Raw genomic sequence first — 23,226 nt, forward strand, 5'->3', positions numbered from 1 at the left:
GTCATTTAGTACAATATGGAATATTATTAAAGTAAATATGAAATATTATTAAATACTTTAAATATTATTAAATACCTTTTTAAAAAAAGTTACTGCTTTTCTTGTTAAAAGTAAAGTCTTAAGAGCTCAGGATCGGGGCCAGACTTTCTAGGCTCAGATTTTAGTTCTGCGACTTATTGATTATATCCTTTGATAAATTATATAAGGGTTAATGCTTCAGTTTTCTCATTTGTAAAACGACACAATATGTGTATGGTATCTTTTTGATAAGGAGATTGTTGTGAGAATGATGTGGGCTAAGCCACAGTTTAGAAGTGCTTAGTTTATAATAACTTCTTATTAAGGTTAAGGTCTTGCTACTATGATTGCTATTACTATAGTTATCTTAAATTTTATGAATCATAAATACCTGGCAAGAATATTTGCAGTTTGACTTAGAAGATACAGCTTATTGACCTTAGCCTTACCCTGTCATTGACTTCATAGTCTGTTTTAAACTTCCCTTCTCTCTCTCTCTCTCTCTCTCTCCCCCCCCCCCCGCCATCATTTTTCCATTATTTGTCAGGTTCTTGTTGGCCATTTTCCTTAGCTATTAAGGGAATGATTTGATCCAGTTAATCTTGTAAAGGGATTTTTTTAGTATCATTTTCTTTCTTAATAAATACTGTTTCTTATTGCATAAAAATTTTAAAGCATATTACAGCTAAGAGGTAGATCTAGAGATTTTACTTTTTTTTTTAAGATTTTTTTTTTTTAATTTATTTATTCAGAGAGAGATCGAGACTGAGAGGCAGAGACACAGGTAGAGGGAGAAGCGAGCTCCATGCAGGGAGCCCAATGCGGTACTCGATCCTGGGTCTCCAGGATCAGACCCCGGGCTGCAGGCGGCACTAAACCGCTGCGCCACCGGGGGTGCCCAAAGCTTTTACTTCTTTAGAATCAGTGGACAGTATCAACCTAGCAAACATATTTTAAATACATGACTGAATCATTGTAAGTCACATATATGGGCTTACAAATTCAGTTTAATTAAAAAATTATTACCACCCGGACGCCTGGGTGGCTCAGCGGTTGAACTTCTGCCTTTGGCTCAGGGTGTGATCCCCAAGTCCCAGGATCGAGTCCCATATTGGGCTTCCTGCATGGAGCCTTTTTCTCCCTCTGCCTGTGTCTCTCTCTCTCTTTCTCTCTCTGTGTCTCTCATGAATAAATAAATAAAATCTTTTAAAAAATTATTACCTTTTCTCTTTTTCTTTTTTTTTTTAAGATTTTATTTTATTAGAGAGCACTAATGGGAGGGGCAGAAGGAGAGGAAGAGAGAGAATCTTAAGCAGATTCCTCACTGAGCTTGGAGGGTTATGTGGGGCTCTATCCCAGGACCCTGAGCTCATGATCTGAGCCGAAATACAGAGTTGGATGCTTAACCCACTGTGCCACTCAGGCTCCCCACACCTTTAAAAAATTTTTTAAATTTAAATTCAATTAATTAACATATAGTGTTTATTAGTTTCAGAGGTAGAGTTTGGTGATTAATCAGTCTTTTTTTTTTTTTAATAACTTTGACTCGATTATATACTTATTAGAGATGTTAAGTCCTTTCTTCTTAAGGTGACTGTAATTTTTGGACAATATTTGGGATTGTGCCTATGATTTGTGATATACAACAAATGACACCAAGAGAGGTAAGAGATTCTGTTGGGTTGATGCTCATAATGATAAGTCTGTATTATCCCACAGAAGCAATGTGAATGATTTTTAGAAGGAAACTATTTCTTAATGTTTACTGTAGAATAAATATTTGAGAGAAGTTGACATTATCTTGTTTATTTTTTTTCATTAGTATTATATATAGATGTGGAATCTGATTTTCACGCCAAAGTTCCTGTTGTGGTATGCAAAGATCGGAAAAGGTTGGTAATAATGAAGAGAAATATTTTTTTTGAAATAACACCAACTAAGTATGCAGTGAACATTTCCAAGACAAAATTTTGTTTTAGATTTCTCTTTGGATTAATATAACTAGGCTAGTTTCTATTTATTAAAAATAAAAGCTTACTAAAAGCATAAAGCTACCAGTTAAAAACAAAACACAGTAAGGCAAAACTTCATTTTTTTTCTCAAGTTGATTCACCCAACAGTATTGAACTTTTACTATATGTTAAGTACTTATACTATATGCTTCGCTGTAGGGATACAAACATAAGTAAGAAATAGCCTGTCTTCTCAAGGAGCTCACAGCTTTTTAGAATCTAGTTTTTAGTTCAGTGAATTGAATGAGTCATTGAAGACTAATCTTGCCTTTCTAGTCAGATGTCTATAGGACTGAGAGAGCAATGTGCCTATGAAAAAGGAAACTGAAATAATACTATTTGAGATCAATGTGGGAGACATGGAAACAATACAGAAAAAATTAAGTGTTCTTTTATTGAATACTAACCTGTATATCTTAAAATTTAAGAGTACTATATTTTCTTATTCAAAGTTAGAAGGATTTGTGGATTCAACTTTGTTACTTTCTAATTAAAAAATTGAGACATGGAGGAATAAAATATGACCAAATTCATATCATTTAGAGTAAAGTCAGATTTGGAATGGAAATATTCTGACCTCTAGTGGTTTTGTTTGTTTTTTTTTGTAACCACATGTCAAATTGCCTCTTTGTGGAACCACAGATTGTTCTCCCTGCCACCAAAATATCTCTACTAGAATTCTGTCACCCCTTTAAGGTAGCTCCTATTTTCACTTACATATATGCATTACCTGTGGATTAATATGTACATTCTTTCTAATCTGAAAGTAGTGTATCAATAAAATTAGGAAAGCTTGGATAGAAAAAAATTAGAGTCAAGAAGTATAACTAGTCAGTTCATTTCATTTTTTCTTTCTATCCTGTGCAAAGCAAAAAGAATGAACTGGGAAGGTATGTTGTACCACTTGATGTTGATGAAATCAATGTCTTTGATATAAAACAAATTTCAGTGACTCATAATGCTACTTTTGTAATTTTTGATGAATTTAAATACTAAATTAAGTTGAAATTTATTTGTGAAGTACAAGTGAGTATTTAAAAAATCTTTATATGGAACTCTAGTGATGAAATGATTTGTAGTTTTCAGTTAGCTCTCAGTTTATTAAAATTCTTATTTTTATTATGAATTCCTAGATATTAAAATATGGTTACTTAGAAAGGATAGCCATAAGATTTGGTATATTCTGGTTTTTAAGGTATAAACACAGTGAAATTTTTCTTTCCCATTCACAGTGGTTTGCTCTGTAGAGTGAGTGCTGGAAATGATATGGCATGCCTCACTACTGATTTACTTGCTGCCCTTGGCAAGATGGAACCCGTCTTCACTCCCTTGGTGTTAGCCTTTCGCTACTGGGCTAAGGTAAGTGGAACAGAGGAAAAAATACTTGTCTTTAAGGTAAGTCAGGCTTTTCCCCCCACTGACATGTATGTAAATGTTAGTATTTGGGGATAAAATAGCTATTTGTGCCAGACAGAAGGTGATGTGGCAGGTTCTGATTATGGATGTGAAAATAAAATGAAGTTTCATAGAGTAATTGACTTACTATTCTCCTTTTATGTAGTATAGAAATGGTCTTACACATAGTAAATGTGGCTCAAGTTTTCACTCTTCATGTAAATTAAAGTTGTAAAATATAGTTATGCAAGTTAATACATAGGTTTGCAAGGTTTTTTTGTGAGCATCTTTTTTCCCATTTCTGTTTTAGAACATTATTCTCTTTTCTCTAAATTATTGATAACCTATAGCACTTTCTGATTGGGTAACTGCTAGGAATCACGTATCTGTTTCCTAAGTTAGAATTAATTATTAAGGGCTGTGGTTCCTTTTGAAGTTATTTTTTTGGTATGAATGTAAGGAGGAGGAGTAAAGTAATTACCATTATTAGTCCAAATGACTAGAGAGGGTTTAGTTTTTCTGTGTATGTTCTTATCAGTATAGTATTCATCACTTGTTATACTAGGGATGAGCAAATTCTCAGTCTGATACAAAGAGGATGGATATTAAGGAGGTAGTGGTGGAATAATAAATGAGAGCAAAAAATGCTCGAGAATTCTTTTTGGAATTTTTTGTTTGTACTCTGATAAGAGGATTGAACTCAGAGTTGGGGCAGACCCAACTTTGTTGGTTAAGGTAAGGAACAGCTTGAAAAATAAGGAATGATCAGAAGTCCTAAGGTTGGGGTTTCACAATTTGAGGCCTTAAAAAAATTCTAGCGTATGAATATATTCTTGTAACTGATGTAATAAGATTATTGTTGACTACTTTCTGGTACCCTCTCTCTTAAGTACTGTATTTTTAGCATTCCAGTAATAGGAAATAGTTTTTTTAGGAAAGCCTCTTGAAACTCTTTAGCCTTATCAGTCCCTTATAATCAAGTATACGGAATATAGTCAATGGTAATATAATACTATTGGTGATAACAGATGGTAGGTATACTTGTGGTTGTGAGCATAGCATGACATACAGAATTGTTGAATCACTTACGTTGTATACCTGAAACTAATATAATAGTGTGTTTCAATTATACTCCAATTAAAAACATTCTGAGGACCAACTGACAGGTAATAAAAAAAAAAAAAAAACATCTGCAAGGGGAAAAAGGTTCCCTGAGCTTTTTTATTTTCATTTTTTATTGTATGTATAAATACAACTTGCACAAGTTGATATTTTAATATATGTATTAATTGTGAAGTGATTACCAACCTGTTACCTCAGATGGTTACCTTTATTGTGTGTGTGGTGAGAACTCTTGGGATATATCTTCCTAGTAAATTTTAGGTATATAGTATAGTAGTGTTACCTATAGTCATCATGCTGTACATTAGATCACCAGACCTTACTCATTTTATATCACTGAAATTTTGTATCCCTTGACCAAAATCTCTCCCATTTCCCTCTCCTCTGGTTACCATTCTAACCTCTGCTCCTATGAGTTGGACTATTTTAGATTCTACATATAAGAGAGATTATTAGCATTTGTCTTACTGTGTCTGTTTTCTTTCACTTAGCAAAATGTCCTCTTGGTCCATCCATGTTATTGCAAATGGGAGAATTCTCTTTTTTAAGGCTGAATAAAATTCCACTGTATGTGTATACCGACTTTTATCTCTATCTGTTGATAGACATTCAGGTTGTTTCCACAACTTGGCAATGAGATCCCTGTGTTTTAAGAACTGTCTCGGGATCCCTGGGTGGCGCAGCGGTTTGGCGCCTGCCTTTGGCCCAGGGCGCGATCCTGGAGACCCGGGATTGAATCCCACGTCGGGCTCCCGGTGCATGGAGCCTGCTTCTCCCTCTGCCTGTGTCTCTGCCCCTCTCTCTCTCTCTCTCTCTCTCTCTCTCTGTGACTATCATAAATAAATAAAAAATTAAAAAAAAAAAAAAAAAAAAAAAAAGAACTGTCTCGAACTGCCAGAATGTTACTCCTCTGTGAGATTCCAGTAGTGTTAACAGCATACATAAACAGTTTCTTAACAGTTACAAAAAAGTTTCTAATTAACTTGACTTAGTCATTAGGTAGCACATTTCCTGTCCTAGTACTCTGGATAAATGGGAATTTATTTTAGTGGAATAACTAAAGCTCTTTTTATAAGTGTTTTTTATCCTCTCATTTTTAATTGTTTTTTTTTTTTTTTTTCAAGTAAATTCTATGCCCAATGTGGGGCTTGAACTCAGGACCCCAAGATAAGAGTCACATGTTGTTTTGACTGAGCCAACCAGAAGCCCTATATTCTTAAATTTACCAAGCCATTAAACTTCAGTGATAATTATCTTTATTGTCTAAATAAGAAAATAAAAACAAAAATTAAAAAATATCTAAGTATAGACTAGTCTTATAGATGCAAAAGTCTAAATGAAATATAAATAAGTAGAATATATAGTGTATTAAAAGGTTATATGCCATGACTATGCAGGATTTATTTCAGGAGTATAAGAATGGTTTGATATCAGGAAGTCTGTTAACATAATTTATTATATTAACAATTTGAAGTAGAAAAAACATAGATGCTGAAAAGGCAAGTTCTTCATAAAAACTAAGCTCTTAAGTAAACTAGTAAACAAAATTAATGATGAAGACTATTTACTACCAAAACCAGACAAAGACCCCACCAAACAGGAGAATTATAGACCAATACCCATAATGAACATGGAAAAAATTCTCACTAAGATACTAGCCAATAGGACCCAACAGTACATTAAGAGGATTATTCACCATGACCAAGTGGGATTTATCCCTGGGATGCAAGGCTGGTTCAACACTAAAACAGTCAATGTGGTATAACATATCAATAAGAGAAAAAAAAATATTATCCTCTCAAATGCAGAGAAAGCATTTGACAAAATACAGCATCCATTCCTGATCAAAACTCTTCAGAGTTCAGGGATAGAGGGAACATTCCTCAGCATCTCAAAAGCCATCTATGAAAAGCTCACAGCAAAATCATTCTCTTTTTTTTTTTTTTTAAGATTTTTTATTTATTTATTCATAGAGATGCAGAGAGAGAGAGAGAGGCAGAGACACAGGCAGAGGGAGAAGCAGGCTCCATGCAGAGAGCCTGACGTGGGACTCGATCCCAGGTCTCCAGGATCACGCCCTGGGCTGCAGGCGGCGCTAAACCGCTGCGCTACCGGGGCTGCCCGCAAAATCATTCTCAATGGGGAGACACTGAGAGCATTTCTCCTAAGATTAGGACCATGACAGGGATGTCCACTCTCACCACTGCTATTCAACATAGTACTAGCCTAGCCTCAACAATCAGACAACAGAAAGAAATAAAAGTCATTCAAATGGACAAAGAAAAAATCAGACTCTCCCTCTTTGCAGATGACATACTGTACATAGAAAACCCAAAAGACTCCACCCCAAGATTGCTAGAATTCATAGAGCAATTCAGCAATGTGGCAGGACACAAAATCAATGCACAGAAATCAGTGGCATTTCTGTACCCTGACAATGAGACTGAAGAAGGAGAAATGAAGGAATCAATCCCATTTGCAATTGCACCCAAAAGCATAAGATACCTAGAAATAAACCTGATCAAGGAGGTAAAGGATCTATACCCTAAAAACTACAGAACACTTCTGAAAGAAATTGAAGATGTAATGAGATGGAAAAACATTCCATGCTAATGGATCATTGTGAAAATGTCTACGCTACCCAGGGCAATGTACACGTTCAATGCAATCCCTATCAAAATACCATGGACTTTCTTCAGAGAGTTGGAACAAATAATCTTAAGATTTGTATGGAGTCAGCAAAGACTCCAAATAGCCAGAGGAATTTTGAAAAAGAAAATCTGGGGATCCCTGGGTGGCAGAGCGGTTTGGCGCCTGCCTTTGGCCCAGGGCGCGATCCTGGAGACCCGGGATCGAATCCCACGTCGGGCTACCGGTGCATGGAGCCTGCTTCTCCCTCTGCCTGTGTCTCTGCCTCTCTCTCTCTCTCTCTCTCTCTGACTATCAGAAAAAGAAAACCCATGCCCAAGGGGCATCACAATGCTGGATTTCAAGCTGTATTACAAAGCTTGAAATCTTGATCATCAAGTCAGTGTGGTACTGGCACAAAAACGGATGTAGAGATCGATGGAACAGAATAGAGAACCCAGAAATGGGCCCTCAACTCTATGGTCAATTAATCAACAAAGCAGGAAAGACTATCCCCTGGAAAAAGGATAGTCTCTTCAATAAATCGTGTTGGGAAAATTGGGCAGCCACATGCAGAAGAATGAAACTGGATCATTCTCTTACACCAGACACAAGGATACACTCAAAATGGTTGAATGATCATTTAGCAGGAATCCATCAAAATCCTAGAGGAGAACACAGGCAACACCCTTTTTGAACTAGGCCACAGCAGCTTCTTGCAAAATACATTTATGTAGGCAAGGGAGACAAAACCAAAAATGAACTATTGAGACTTAAGATAAAAAGCTTCTGTACAGCAAATGAAGCAGTGAAGAAAACTAAAAGACAACCTACAGAATGGGAGAAGATATTGGCAAATGACATATCAGATAAAAGGCTAGTATCCAAGATCCATAAAGAACTTATCAAATTCAACACCCACAAAACAAAAAATCCAATTATGAAATGGGCAGAAAACATGAACAGAAATTTCAGCAAAGAAGACATAGACATGGCCAACAAGCACATGAGAAAATGCTCCGCATCACTTGCCATTAGGGAAATACAGTTCAAAACCACAATGAGAGGGGATCCCTGGGTGGCTCAGCGGTTTGGCGCCTGCCTTTGGCCCAGGGCACGATCCTGGAGTCCCAGGATCCAGTCCCACATCGGGCTCCCGGCATGGAGCCTGCTTCTCCCTCTGCCTGTGTCTCTGCCTCTCTCTCTCCCTCTCCCTCTCTCTCTCTCTCTCTCTCTCTCTCTCTCTCTCTCTCTCTCTCTGTGTGTCTATCATAAATAAATAAATCTTTAAAAAAAAAAAAACCACAATGAGATACCACGTTCCACCATTGAGAATGGTGAAAATTAATGAGACAGGAAACAACAAATGTTGGAGTGGATGTAGAGAAAGGGAAACCCTCTTGCACTGTTGGTGAGAATGTGAACTGGTGCAGCCACTCTGGAAAACTGTGTGGAGGTTCCTCAAAGAGTTAAAAATAGAAATGCCCTATGACCCAGCAATTGCACTGCTGGGGATTTACCCCAAAAATACAGATGCAGTGAAATGGCAGGACACCTGCACCCCAATGTTCATAGCAGCAATGTCACAATAGCCAAACTGTGGAAGGAGCCACGATAACTCTTGACAGACGAATGGATAAAGAAGATGTGGTCTATATATACAGGGGAATATTACTCAGCCATTAGAAACGACAAATACTCACAATTTGCTTCAACGTGGATGGACCTGGAGGGTATTATGCTGAGTGAAGTAAGTCAATCGAAGGACAATCATCATATGGTTTCACTCATACGTGTAATGTAAGAAATAGTTAAAAGGATTATAAGGGAAGGGGGGCAAGTGAATGGGAAAAATTAAAGAAGAAAACAAACCATGAGAGACTCCTAACTCTGGGAAACAAACAAGGTTGTGGAAGGGGAGGTGGGTAGAAGGATGGGGTAACTGGGTGATGGGCACTGAGGTGGTGGGCACTTGACGGGATGAGCACTGGGTGTTATATGTTGGCAAATTGAACTGAAATAAAAACAAATGTAAAAAAAGACCATTTACTAAAAAAATAACAAAAACATCATTTTAAATGGTGAATGACTGAAGCTATATGTGTTAGAATTAAGAATGTTACAGAGACGTTCACCAGTAATGTTGTACCTTGTTTTGGGAGATTTAAAAAATGCGATAAGAAAATGAAATGAAACCATGTAAATATTGGAAAAACAGTAGCATTTTATTAGTGGTATAATTGTACCTATAAAACTATAGTAAAAACTATTGGGAATAATAAAAGAATTTGTAAAAAAAAATAAAATAATTTATAAGATGACTAATTACAATATAAACATAGGTTTTAGTAGGTTTTCTCTGTCATAAAAATAACCTGGTAGAGTGAAAATCGAAAAATACTAAGTGATAGTACCACAAATTATAAAATAAATAAATTTAATTAAAAAGATACAAGAAGGGCAGCCCAGGTGGCGCAGCGGTTTAGCGCCGCCTGCGGCCCGGGGTGTGATCCTGGAGACCTGGAATTGAGTCCCATGTCGGGCTTTCTGCATGGAGCCTGCTTCTCCCTCTGCCTGTGTCTCTGCCTCTCTCGCCCTCTCTGAATGAATAAATAAAGATTAAAAAAAAAAAAGGTACAAGAAGAAAATTACATTATTGAATGGTATAAAAACGAAATCTGAACAAATTCATTTATTCAGCAAACATTTGTTAAATGCTTCCTTGTGCCAGATACTGTTCTAAGTGCTTGAAATATCTAACAAGATATATAGAGTCCTGCTCTCATGAAGCTTACATGTTTGTGGAAGAATCAGCCAATAAACAAAATATAAGTAGTATAATATCTGATAGATTTTAGTGGTATAAAAATGAGATGATGTGATAAGAGAGTGACATTATACCAGATGGTTAGGGAAGATCTCTTTGAGGAAGTGATATATATTTTTTTAAATTTTTTAAAATTTATTTATGATAGTCACAGAGAGAGAGAGAGAGAGGCAGAGACACAGGCAGAGGGAGAAGCAGGCTCCATGCACCGGGACCCCGATGTGGGATTCGATCCCAGGTCTCCAGGATCGCGCCCTGGGCCAAAGGCAGGCAGGCGCTAAACCGCTGTGCCACCCAGGGATCCCGAGGAAGTGATATTTAAACTCAGACTAGCAGTAACCAGCCATTTGAAAGACTAAGAGAATAGTATCCAACAAATACCTAGTACAGTTCTCCTAAGGTACAAGAGAGCTTGTGAGGAAAAGAAAGGAAGGCAGGAGTGCCTGGAATGAAGTGAGAGAGAGAATGTTTCTGTGGTAAGGAATTTGGATTTTAATTGTGGTGAGAAAGCAGTTTTTTTTTTTTTTTTAAGATTTATTTTATTTATTCATTCATGATAGACATAGAGAGGCAGAGACACAGGCAGAGGGAGAAGCAGGGCTCCATGCCGGAAGCCTGACACGGGACTCGATCCCGGGACTCCAGGATCACTCCCTGGGCCAAAGACAGGCGCCAAACCGCTGAGCCATCCAGGGATCCCAGTTTTGTTTTTTTTTAAGATTTTATTTATTTATTAATGAGAGAAACAGAGAGAAAGGCGCAGAGACACAGGCAGAAGGAGAAACCAGCTTCATTCAGGGAGCCCGATGTGGGACTCGATCCCAGGACCTGGTATCACACGCTGGGCCAAAGGCAAATGCTCAACCACTGAGCCACCCAGAGGTCCCTTGTTATGAGAGTTTAGTGGAAGTAATTGATGAGAACTCCAAAACTTTTAGAAAATGCAAAGTTACAGTGTTCTTAGATAGGGAGATGCTACCCCTAAAATGTTAAATCATCCTAATTTAATTTTCAAGTGTACAGTAATCTCAATTAGAATTACCAAGAGTTTAAAAAAATTTGATGGAATAATCTTGAAATTACTGTGGATGAATATTTGAGAATAGTCAAAAGAATTCAGAAAGAGAACACTAGTGAAGGAGACTGAATTTACTACTATAAAATTGCTTGAGTCAAGCATATGTCATTGGCATAGGAATAGACAAATAGATCTGTGGAATAGAACAAAAGGCCCAGAAATTGTAATGTATGAAAAATAAAAGATTTCATTTCAGTGGTAAAACAATGGTTTATTTAAAATGGTGCTGTCACAGCTGTATATTTTTTTAAAAATATAATTGTTTTATTTAAATTAAATTAGTTAACATATAGTATATTATTAGTTTCAGAGGTAGAGTTCAGTGAACAACGGTATATTTCTTGAAGAAAATAATGTTGGATCCTTAGGACACTTAAATGCAAAATAAATTCTACTTAAATGAAAAATCAAAATTTTAGAAGAAAATTTTAGAGGATGTGTATATAACTTATGGTTTGGAGAAACCTTTTTACCATGTTAGGAAACCTAGAAGCTATATAGCATAAGCATATTTAAATATATATATACACACACACACATTAATACATTTTGTATGATAAAAGGTTCTTTAAAGAATGTCAAAATAAATATAGATTGGGAAAAGTAACATTGTTCAAGTGCATATATCAGATTTAAAAGGTTATTAACTGTAATGTAAATTGATATGCAAGTAGAAAAAATTGGCAAATAATTCAATAGGCAGTTCAGAAAAAAGGAAATCTAAATGGTTAGTAAACATGAAAATTGTATAATCTCTTATTGAAGAAATGCAAATTGAAGTAATTATTAGATAATTATATTTCATACATCCCATTTTTTTTAAGTGGTAATACTTTGGAAAGTGTGTACATTCATGCTACTAGTGTAAAAGAAGAATTTTTTCGTGATTTTGGCAAACAATTAGATATTAGATATATTACACATTTTTACTTATTAGACATATCACATTTTTTAGATATTAGATATTATATCTAATATTAGATACTAGATATATCACACATTTTTACTTATTTTTAAAGATTTATTTATTTATTAGTGAGAGTACGAGTATGTGCAAGGGTAGGGAGAGGCAGGGGGAGAGGGAGAGAGAAACCCAAATAGGCTCTGCGCTAAGCATGGATGCCAACATGGGGCTTGATTCCATGACCCTGAGACCATGACCTGAACTGAAACCAAGGGACAGAAACTTCGACTATGTCACCCAGGCATCCCTCTATCACACATTTTTGAAATCCATCAAACATATTCTTGGAAATATAGCTCATATAAATAATCACCAGTAATAAAGATAAAACAGCATTGCTTAAAGTGGCAAAAATTTGGGATAAAATGTGAATGCTCTGGGTGGGGAGACTTGTTGAGTAGCCATCCAGATCATAGACTATAATTTAAGCATTTAAAAGATGTGTTGGGGGGAAAATATATAAATAGATAAAAGAATGTGTTAGATCTGTAGTAATTGACTTAGAGGAACTTTGTTGGTGCATTGTTAAGGAGAAGAATAATATGCAGAGAGATGTCTATAATATGATTTTGGAAAAGAATGACATAAGGAAATCTTTTCTGCATTTATAGAGAAAATAAAAATATATAGGAATACATTTGTATATGGTTATTATAGAAAAAGGCATGAAAGAGTATATAGATGATCATTAACACTGAGTCAGAAGTAGAAGATAAAATCTTTTAACAACGTGTACACCATAAAAGTAAAAAGCACTAAGTTTGATATTCCATTTAAAATACATATGTGACTTTATATGCAATAAAGAAATGAATGGGAAGATTGTCATCACTGTGTTAATAGTTATTTCAGAGTGGTGAGGTTTCAGGTCATTCCTTATAATTTTTGTTACTTAAACGTTTTGCATGATTACAATAGGACAAAAACAGCTACTTATATTATGAGGGGAACAAAGAAGATTAAAGCTAATGGCAGTACTTTTTCCCCCTTTGTTTTGCAGTTATGCTATATTGACTCCCAAACTGATGGTGGAATCCCTTCTTACTGTTTTGCTTTAATGGTGTTGTTTTTTCTACAACAAAGAAAACCTCCTCTTCTTCCTTGCTTACTTGGAAGTTGGGTAAGCATGAATTTGTGATATGTATGTGCATGTATATATGTAGTTCGTTCTTACAAAGTGCTTTGTTCAAACGTTTTAAGCTAGAATTCTGGTTTGTTTGTTTGTCCATCTTTTTGTTTGTTTTTGTTTTTTTAATAATTTTTCCACTACCAATTTGGAATGCCTTTTTATGTAGATTGAAGGCTTTGACCCAAAAAGAATGGATGACTTTCAGCTGAAGGGCATAGTAGAAGAGAAGTTTGTGAAGTGGGAATATAATTCAAGTAGTGCAACTGAGAAAAACTCAATTGCTGAGGAAAACAAAGCTAAGGCAGACCAACCAAAAGATGATACCAAGAAGACAGAAACAGACAACCAAAGTAATGCCATGAAGGAAAAACATGGCAAAGTAAGCTTTTTTTTTGTTTTTGTTTTTGGCTTTTCTTTCTGTAGAATTTGTGATGCCTTCGATTGAAGCTCTTTACTAGTAGATTGACTGACTTTGCATAAGCCTCTTGGCCTCATTTTCCTCATCTGTAAAAGTGAGGGGTTGATCTGGTTTAGTTTTTCAGTACTGAGATTACTTAATGAATTTATACCTCATTTTGGAAGATGTGTTTTGCTTTATTCATGTCATGGTAATTCTTTACTTCTTTTTCATTTAGACAAGGAAAATTTCCTTCAGGAGTTGGGTTGTGATCGAAACTTTAGCATATGGGAATTGTGTTGCCAGATTGGTGGAAAAATAAAGGCCCTTTCCTCCTTTAGGGGGTGGCTTGCTTATTTAATCATTCAACATTCATTTATTAAGGACCTGCTATGTGCCAGACATATCTTGAGGGCCAGGGGACCAAAGATAAATATCCATGGATTGTGTCCTCTAGAAGAATGTAGTCTTCTGAAATAGACATATTACAGAAATGAAAGCATTACTGAAATGATTGCTCTAGCTATATTGAATTATATGTAGTTGCCTGAATATACAATTCTCCCACTTTTCTAGACTTCTTTCTACTCTCAACGACCAATAGATAGTAATTTTGCTTATTACTTTGGTAAGACAACTGTGAAGAAATCCAAAAAGAACTTCTACACATTCCCACCACCACCTGCTACTGTCTGCACTCACATAGTCTACCTTGATACGTGCTTTCATAAAGGAACTTCCCAAGTTGCTATCTAATTTTCTCCATTTGTCCATCTTTTTGTTTGCTTTTGTTTTTTTAATAATTTTTCCAATTTTAATTCTATCCCTTGTTTATTCTAGAACACTGCTCTAGCAGTTCTCTTTGCTCTAAATTAGCAATTTTTCATTCTTTATTAAATCAAAAATGCTTTTATCTCTCCCAGTTTAAATAAAAAATAGGAACATCATCTCCCTTCCCAGCTAGCTATTCCTTTGCACCTTTTTGCAGTGAAACTTCTTGAAAGAATTGTACATATTCATATTCATAAGAATTGTACATATTCATTATTTCCAATTTGTTTCCTCTTAACTCATTGTAATCAAACTCAGGCTTTGACCCTCATCAACCTACCAAAACTTATATTGTCATCTTCCACTTTTTTTAAAAAAAGATTTTATTTATTCATGAGAGAGAGAGGCAGAGACACAGGCAGAGGGAGGAGCAGGCTCCATGCAGGGAACCCGATGTGGGACTCGATCCCGGGTCTCTAGGATCAGGCCCTGGACTGAAGGCGACGCTAAACCGCTGAGCCACCAGGGCTGCCCCACATTGTTAAATCCAGTTGTCACTTCTCAATTTTTATATTTTTGACATATTAGCAATCTTTGCCAGTTGATTATTTTCTTCTCTGAAAAATTTCTTGACTTTGAATATAGCATACCATGGCTGATCATTTCTTCTCAGTCTCCTATGCTGATTGGTTTCTCCTTCTCTCTTTGGTCTCTTAATGTTGGCATGCTCCAGGGCTCAGTCCTTGATCCCCTCCCCTTTCTTCTGTATCTACACTCCCTTGGTGATCTTACTCAGTTGCATGGGTTTTGCATACCATTTGTATGATACTCCCAAATTTAAATCTTCAACCAAACCACACTCTTGAATTCTCTAGTTGTATCTCCAACTATCTATTTAATGTCTCTGCTTAGATGTCTAATAGATGTCTTTAACTTAACATGCCTAAAACTTAGAATTCTCTAGTTGTATCTCCAACTATCTATTTAATGTCTCTGCTTAGATGTCTAATAGATGTCTTTAACTTAACATGCCTAATACTCCTGGTCTTCCTCTTGCTCCACATAATAGCGTTCACTTCTAATTTGATGGCATTTCATCCTTTCGTTTGCTCAGTTAGAAGCCTTGGAATCATCCTTTACTTTTCTCTTTTATACCTTATATCATGTCTGTCAGGAAATCCTGTCATTTTTATTTCAAAGTATATTTAAAATTTGAACACTTCTCACTGCCTCCATTGTTAATATGCTAGTCCTAGCCACCATCATGTTTGACATGGATTGCTACCATAGCTTCATAATGAGTTTCCTCTGTCTACCATTGTTCCTACACAGTTGACCCTCGAAATACATGGATTTGAACTGTGCAGGCCCACTTATGTGGATTTTTTTTCAATATAGTATAGTACTGTAAATGTATTTTTCTCTTCCTTATAATTTTCTTAATATTTTCTTTTCTCTAGCTTTATTGTGAGAATATAGTATATAATAAATATAACATATAAAATATGTGTTAATTGGCTATTTATGTTATCAGTAAGCCTTTTGGTCAACAGCATGCTATTAGTGGTTACGTTTTGAGGGAGTCAAAAGTTATATGTAGATTTTGACCTCCATGTTGTTTAAGGGTCAACTTACAGTCTGTTCTCAGCACAGCAATCAGAATGGTTCTTTGAAAACTTAAGTCATGTCACGTTCCTCCTCTTCTCCACACTCAAAACACTTCAGTTGCTTCTTATTTAATTTAGAATAAAAGCTGAGGATTTCTTACTGAGTAGCTCTTTTTTCTTCTCTTCTTTCCCTTTCTCTACCACACTAGCTTTCGTGGTTTTCTTTTTAAAGCTAGTCAAACTCCTCTACAATGTGCTCATCTGTTCCCTATTCCTCTTCTTCAAATCATATCTTTTTCACAAGAACTATTCTGACTGTGCTATTTAACACTGAAACCATGTCCTACTCTCATACTCTTGTCCCCTTTTTACTAAACCTACTCAACTTTTTATTTCCACACCACTTTGCTTTTTCTAACTTGTTATGTAATTTACTTGCTTTTGTTACTTTTCTTCCCTAGAAAGTAAGATCCACTAAGGCAAGGATCTTGGGTTTTTTTTTTTTTTTTTTTTTCATGATTATATCCGAGTGCCTGGCACATAGTAGGCACTCAATTAATAGTTGTAGAATTGAGTAAGTGATTGTTTCATGTCTTTTTGCTCCTTAGCGGTCACTTTTAGCCAGTTTTTAGGTAATTTCTTTAGAATTCAGCATTACCTGTTTTGTAAAAACTCCCTGATTTAGAGGCCCATTTAACACATAGTGTTTAATTGTCAAATTGTCTCTTCCTTTCCTAATACTCTATGAAGTAGGAACTTACGTTATTTGAGTGGTAGTATGGTAGATATAGTGATTAGCAACATAAATTCCGTAGCCAGGTGGTCCTGAGTCAGATCTTTTGCCCTGAAGTAGTATCTACTTCATAGAGTTGTTAGAATTAAATAGTTACTGTATGTGCAACACTTAAAAGAATAAATGATGCATAGTTGACCATTTTGTTTAAATGTGGGCTCTCATTTTTTTTATATCCTCAGCATAGTGCTAGAGACATAGTAGGTTCTAAATAAATGCTTGCTGAATGAAGGAATTAGCTTTTGAATGCCCAGGGCATTATTTCGCTTTTTAAAGCAATTACTGCAATAAGGAGCTGTAGTAATTGTTATGCAGTGGTGTGCAACCTTGGCTGTACATGCAAATCACTTAAGGGGCTTCAAAAATCCCTTTGCCTAGTCCATAGCCCAGGTCAGTTAAACCAGAATCTTGGGAAGGGCATGGAAGGGGAATGGTACAGAGCTCAGGTATTAGTGTACTTTAAAGCTCCCAGTGTTATCTGATGTGCAGCCACGTTTGAGAATCACTGGTTTAGTGGGAAGAACATAAAATTCTAGGAGTCAGTAAAGTAGAATTCTGTTCCCAGCTGTGCCACAAGCTGCTTTTTGGCAAGTTACTTCTTTATACCTTAGTTTTTGTAAAGGTAACCTCTAAGGTCTTTTTAAACTGAAAATTCAGTGATTCTGTAGTTTTGTGAAGCTTAAATGAAAAGTATTTTTTCTTTTCCAGTCTCCTTTAACATTGGGAACACCAAATCAGGTATCCCTGGGACAGTTATGGTTAGAGCTGCTAAAATTTTATACATTGGATTTTGCTTTGGAAGAATATGTCATATGTGTACGGATACAAGATATTTTAACAAGAGAAAACAAAAACTGGCCTAAAAGACGAATAGCTATTGAAGGTGAGATGATGTATTTCATTTGGAGAATGTTTTTGTGTGCCACTTCATCATTTGTTTCTACTGTAGTGTTAAAAATTATATACCTTGGCTTTGTAGAATTGTATTTGCCACTAGGTTGTCATTATACGTGTCAGGTAAATTCTTTATCAAGTCCATGTTAATTTTATAGGATTAATACTTATTTTAAGGTTCCTAATCTATAAATATATTGCTTAGAGTTGTTAGCATATTACATGCCTTTATTTTAATTTTTAATTCTGAAGATTTTCAAAAATATAGGAAAATAGAAGAGTTTGTATAACTCCCCTTTTAGAAGAAGAAACAAAAAGACAAATTATGATAGCTGCAGGCTTTAGAGCTCATTTATCTACTATATGTAAGTGTACAAGATATAAGTACATGTTTGAGTTTATCTGTGGGTCTAGAGAAGGCCAACAGAGGACAAGGAACAGAATAATGTATAGTCTAAACAGACTTAAAATGATGGACAAAAATTCAATTCACAATCTATAAAAAGTGAGTGAAATACTTCTTAGAGTATTCCTATAAGTTTCTGTCATAAAATTATGTTAATATATAATTTTAAAATACAGGTTTTCTGTTGTCTTCTAAAGTACCTCATCTCTAGGAATGTGTAAGTCACGGAGGTGTATATAGAGAATATAATCAGTGGTGTTGTAATAGTGTTTGTATAGTGACAGATGGTGGCTACACTTGTGAGCATAGCATAACTATAGAGTCTAATCACTATGTTGTACACCTGAAACTAATGTAACATTGTATGTCGGCTATACTTCAAAAACATTTAAAAAAATACCTCAGTTATTAAATGTGGCTAAGCTCAAAAAAGATTGAAGAAAAAAAGAAAAAAAATTGATGTTGACAAAAGTTGCACATCAAATCCCAAGAATATTAAGATCTTTAGAGATGCAAATTAATAGGTTGGTTTTGAGAAAATTTAAATCATGCAGCATTTCACTCACTTTTTATTGATTGTGAATTGAATTTTTGTCCATCATTTTAAGTCTGTTTAGACTATACATTATTCTGTTCCTTGTCCTCTGTTGGCCTTCTCTAGACCCACTCAAACATGTACTTATATCTTGTACACTTACATATAGTAGATAAATGAGTTGCAGCTATCATAATTTGTCTTTTTTTTTTTTTTTTTTCTTTTTCTTCTTCTAGAAGGGGAGGAAAAGCTTTTGGGTTTAGAGAGCAGCCTGTGGACTTAGATAACAGCAAAAAGTAACAGATGCCCAAACGTTAACAATCTGAAGCCTGCCTATTAATCCTTTTACTTAGTGATCTTCAGTAGTGAAGAAAATGTCTTTTGGATGTCATCCATTTGTTCATTCTTCCTAGGACTTACTTGTATTTAAGGCTTTTAAAATCCAAAAACTCATAAGCATTTTTGAGGTCTTTTATATTTTCTTAATAATAAAGATGTAGTTGATATAAGCCTTTCAGCATACCCATTTTAGACTGGATCAAAATTTAAATTTTGGTTTAATTTTTACTTAGATCTCTTTCTTTCTACTTTTTTATTTCTTTTGCTGTTTAATTTTCTGACCTCACTGAAGTTAAATGTTAAAATCATAGTTTTTAACTTGATGCTTTTGAGAGTTATAGGTTATATTTTATTTGTTTAAATTGCAAAGAGTTTGTAGCTGAAGAATATTATGACGAGATGAAAATTATTCTTTTAAGAGATGAAAATTATTAATGGGTCCTAGAGGTTTGAAAAATTTTATCTAATGACAGAATAGGTAGGCATAATGGTATGCCTTTTCTACCAATTTTATCATTGAAATTTTGTAATTACTGAGTTGGATGTTCTTGACTAGCATCTCATTAATTACCCTTATTATTTTTTCTTCTCTTTGCCCCTTAACATTTTTGTTTTATGACAGAAACAAAGGAAAAGATATTCCTATTATATTTCTCTTACTCAGTTTGTAGGAACTTCCATTTAGGAAAGCTTTGGGTAAATGTACTTTGTTGACAGTATAGCAGTTCAAATCTGTTTGGATAAGCTTGGAATTGTAGTTTGTTAGTAGATACTTAGCAACTTACCATTTCCTTTTTTACTAGATCCATTTTCAGTCAAGAGGAATGTTGCACGGAGTTTAAACAGCCAGCTTGTTTATGAATATGTTGTGGAGAGATTCAGAGCAGCTTATCGGTATTTTGCCTGTCCTCAGAGGAAGGGTGGAAATAAATCTGTGGATTCCATGAAAAAAGAGAAGGGGAAAATAAGCAATAAGAAATCAGTGAAGTCTGACAATATGGCATCCAATTGTTGCATTCTACTTGGAGAAAGCACAGAAAAAATAAATACAGGAAGAGGTCAGCCTGATAAATATGATGAAATGGAATGTACATCACAGAGATGTATTACTGAAGATGACAGTTTGTTGGTAAATGAACTAGCTTTGGCTGAACTTGGACGGGAGTCTTCCTGTCTTTCTACCAGTAAAGGCAGTGAATTAGAGCCAAAATCAATTAGGAAACAAGATGATTTAGCACCTTCAGAAACTTGTTTAAAAAAGGAACTCAGCCAGTGTAATTGCATTGATTATAAATCCCCTGACCCAAGTGAATCTGCTGGTACAGACTGCAGGTCAAATACAGAAACAGAAAGTTCACATCAGATTGTGAGCACTGACACATCTGCTACCTCTTGCAACTGCAAAGCTACAGAAGATGCTTCTGACCTTGATGATGATGATAACCACCCCACCCAGGAATTATATTATGTGTTTGATAAGTTTATTTTAACCTCTGGCAAGGTAGGATACAGATTGTAAACAATCTGTAAGATTTTGTGGGTTTTGTATGACTATAATTTTTAGATTCAGAAATGTAAAAATAGCTTCCTTCTATGATGGTAGACTATTATATTTTGGAATGATATTTTGGTGTATATTTTCACTTTTTCCTTTTACATTTATTCCTATAGTTGTCTTAAAGAATGTGTATAAAACCTCAGAAGATTTCAGGCACTCTTACTAGTTGGTTTGTTTCACTTTCTTATATAAAAGGATTCATCAGATATATGCAAATGAGTTTGCCAAAGGCAGCAAATATTTTAAATTTTATTTTTTTACATATATGTTTATTTTTTCTTCCACAAAAAAGAATACAAGGTTTGTAAATTCTGATAGCATTCTATTTTAATGTTTTGTTTTGACATGGGGTGGGTAAATACAAATTTAATAAAGATAGTCGAGCAGAAAGTAAGAACAGGAACCAAAAATAGGAAGAATCCAGATCTCTGTCTGCCATTGAGCTTTTCTTTGGATATTGGCACATCCTTTATAAATTAATGGAGTCTTAACTTTTCTACTAGTCTGAACTTTAACTTCATAAATTATCAAGATAGGATACCCTAGGAACAGAAAATAAACTGTAACCACTTTGTTAATAAAAGAAAGTTTTAGCCTATTCATATGCTTCAAATGCAGTGTACATATTTGAAATATCAGCACCCAAGATGAGAAAAAGATTATATAGATTATATGTAAACCAAGTAGAATATTTTTTTTAGAAAAACCTAGAAAGTTATCCAGTTTTATTGTTTTATCAATAATTAGTTGATAAGCTTTAAAAATTTTAACGTAATTACTGTGTTTATTCTTTAAAGGATATATCACTTTTTTTTTTTTCAGGTTGCAGTGTTTAGGACATAGTGTTGAAAGGATGAATTAAATGACAGGGTTTTAGAAAAGCCTCTTAAATACATAACTACAGTGTACATTTTTTATTCTATAAAGAAAAACTAAAAAAAAGAAAAATTATAAAATTTTTCTCCCTGGAAGCTTAAGATAGCTCTTTTTCCAATTAAAATTTTTTTCCAGTTATTTATAACATTTTTCTAGAGTTTTCTGATAAACATGTCATTTAAAAAAAGTTTTGAAAAGTGAATAAAAATTCCTACGGTACTGTTAATTAGCTTATAGCACAGCATTCCCACAAGTAGAGGTTTCTGTATATAATTTGCATCAGAGTTCATGGCTAGGTAAACTTTTGTGGCTGTTGCATAAGAATTATTATTCCTTCTATGAAACGGAGTTACTTTTAGAGTTCAGCCCTACAGTTTGGTTTCTTGAGTACCATGCTAATGTAATAAATTGAACCAACTAGCCAAACAAGGTTTTATAATTGGTGGACTATGAAGATAGAAAATGTTTGGAGTGAATTGAAAGGTGCCACTTGAGATTTCTTTATATTCTATTTTGTTAAAGATCTCAGTAGATTAAATTAACGTGCGTTTTTTATCTTCGGGGCTGATTGAAACTTTTGCATTAATCCATACCTATTGCATCTTCTGGTATTTCCTGTATCTTACATCTTTGGGTAAATCTGATCTTGATATCATTTTAGTGGGGAAGAAGAGTTAAAGTGATTGTCTTAAAATATGGTTTTTACATTTAACACTGCATTTTATTAATACTCTTTTTATTTTTTTTTTAAATCTCCTGGAAGCACAGGTTATCAGAATTGAGTTATGTAAAAGAGTCTTTTTGGACCTGCTAAGTGATGATGAAGTCCCTCAGTAGTTTATTAGATTATTAGACTATTTTTTTACCTTTGTATAGCCACCAACGATAGTATGCAGCATCTGCAAAAAAGATGGCCATTCAAAAAATGATTGTCCAGAGGATTTCAGGAAAATTGATCTAAAACCTCTACCACCAATGACCAATCGATTTCGGGAAATACTTGATTTAGTATGTAAAAGATGTTTTGGTAAGTCTTTTATTACTAGAGCTATCATGAGTAGATTCTTTCCTAGATTTTGAATATTTATTTAAAAAAACAGCTTGTTTACATTTTGTTTTGGTAAAGGTTTTTGTTTTTTTTGTTTTGTTTTGTTTTGTTTTTTCCAGTAGTACAGAGACCCAACAAGAGATATTCACTAAATGCCTACTAAATGCGTATCACTGTGGTAAATGGCAGGGGGAATACAGAGTCCATGTTATGTGTTGCTTTTAAAGAGCTTAGTCTCTGGATCTGTGCTAATATGGTAGCCAGTATTTAAATTTAATTAAAATAAAATTTAAAACTAAGTTCCTCAATTTTACTAGCCGTATCTCAAGTACTGAATAGTTACAGGTGGCTAGTGGCTGCTGAATTAGACACTCCAGATAAGAACATTTCCATCATTGCAATACTTTTGCACAGTTCTGCTCTAGACAAATATATGACACGTATGAAAATTGCAGTAATTGGAAGGATGTATTACATGCTGTAGTAGTAGTAAACAAAATGCAGTGCAAATACAATTAATTAATTAGTGTGGATCATAGGAATTGGAATTAATAATTAAGCATTTGAGATGGACCTTGAACTGCTTTTTAAGTTCTAGGAGACTATGCACAAAAGTATAGGTTGTATAATATCTTTGGGAGAAGAATTGCCTTGGATTTGGTAGGGTATAAGAAAGATAATAATTATATTTTGGGAAGACCCTTACATACCTTTATTCAACAAACATTTATGGGTATCTGGGATAAACCACTCAGCAAACTTTTTTTTTTTTTTAATTACTTGCTGTGTCCCAGATAAAGTAAAATTTCTGACATTATAATATTTAGTT

At 34.7% G+C, this 23,226-nt stretch overlaps 1 protein-coding gene across 19 annotated transcripts in view; it reads left to right on the forward strand.

The window, feature by feature from the left end:
* Window positions 1–23,226, forward strand: part of TUT4 (terminal uridylyl transferase 4) — a 127,062-nt gene that overhangs the window by 55,106 nt on the left and 48,730 nt on the right. For 18 of the 19 annotated variants that reach the window (XR_013350319.1, XR_013350320.1, XR_013350321.1 and 15 more), the window contains exons 8-14: window positions 1,841–1,910; window positions 3,263–3,389; window positions 13,045–13,164; window positions 13,340–13,552; window positions 17,450–17,624; window positions 19,719–20,416; window positions 22,226–22,376. Coding sequence is in view for 13 of the 19 variants with exons in the window: in XM_077844910.1 (XP_077701036.1) it covers window positions 1,841–1,910; window positions 3,263–3,389; window positions 13,045–13,164; window positions 13,340–13,552; window positions 17,450–17,624; window positions 19,719–20,416; window positions 22,226–22,376 (1,554 nt within the window). In the remaining 6 variants the exon portion in view is untranslated. The remainder of the gene's footprint in view (window positions 1–1,840; window positions 1,911–3,262; window positions 3,390–13,044; window positions 13,165–13,339; window positions 13,553–17,449; window positions 17,625–19,718; window positions 20,417–22,225; window positions 22,377–23,226) is intronic. The other variant, XM_077844908.1, reaches the window with a different exon arrangement.

The sequence above is a fragment of the Canis aureus genome, chromosome 13, assembly GCF_053574225.1.
Source record: "Canis aureus isolate CA01 chromosome 13, VMU_Caureus_v.1.0, whole genome shotgun sequence".
NCBI lineage: Eukaryota > Metazoa > Chordata > Mammalia > Carnivora > Canidae > Canis > Canis aureus.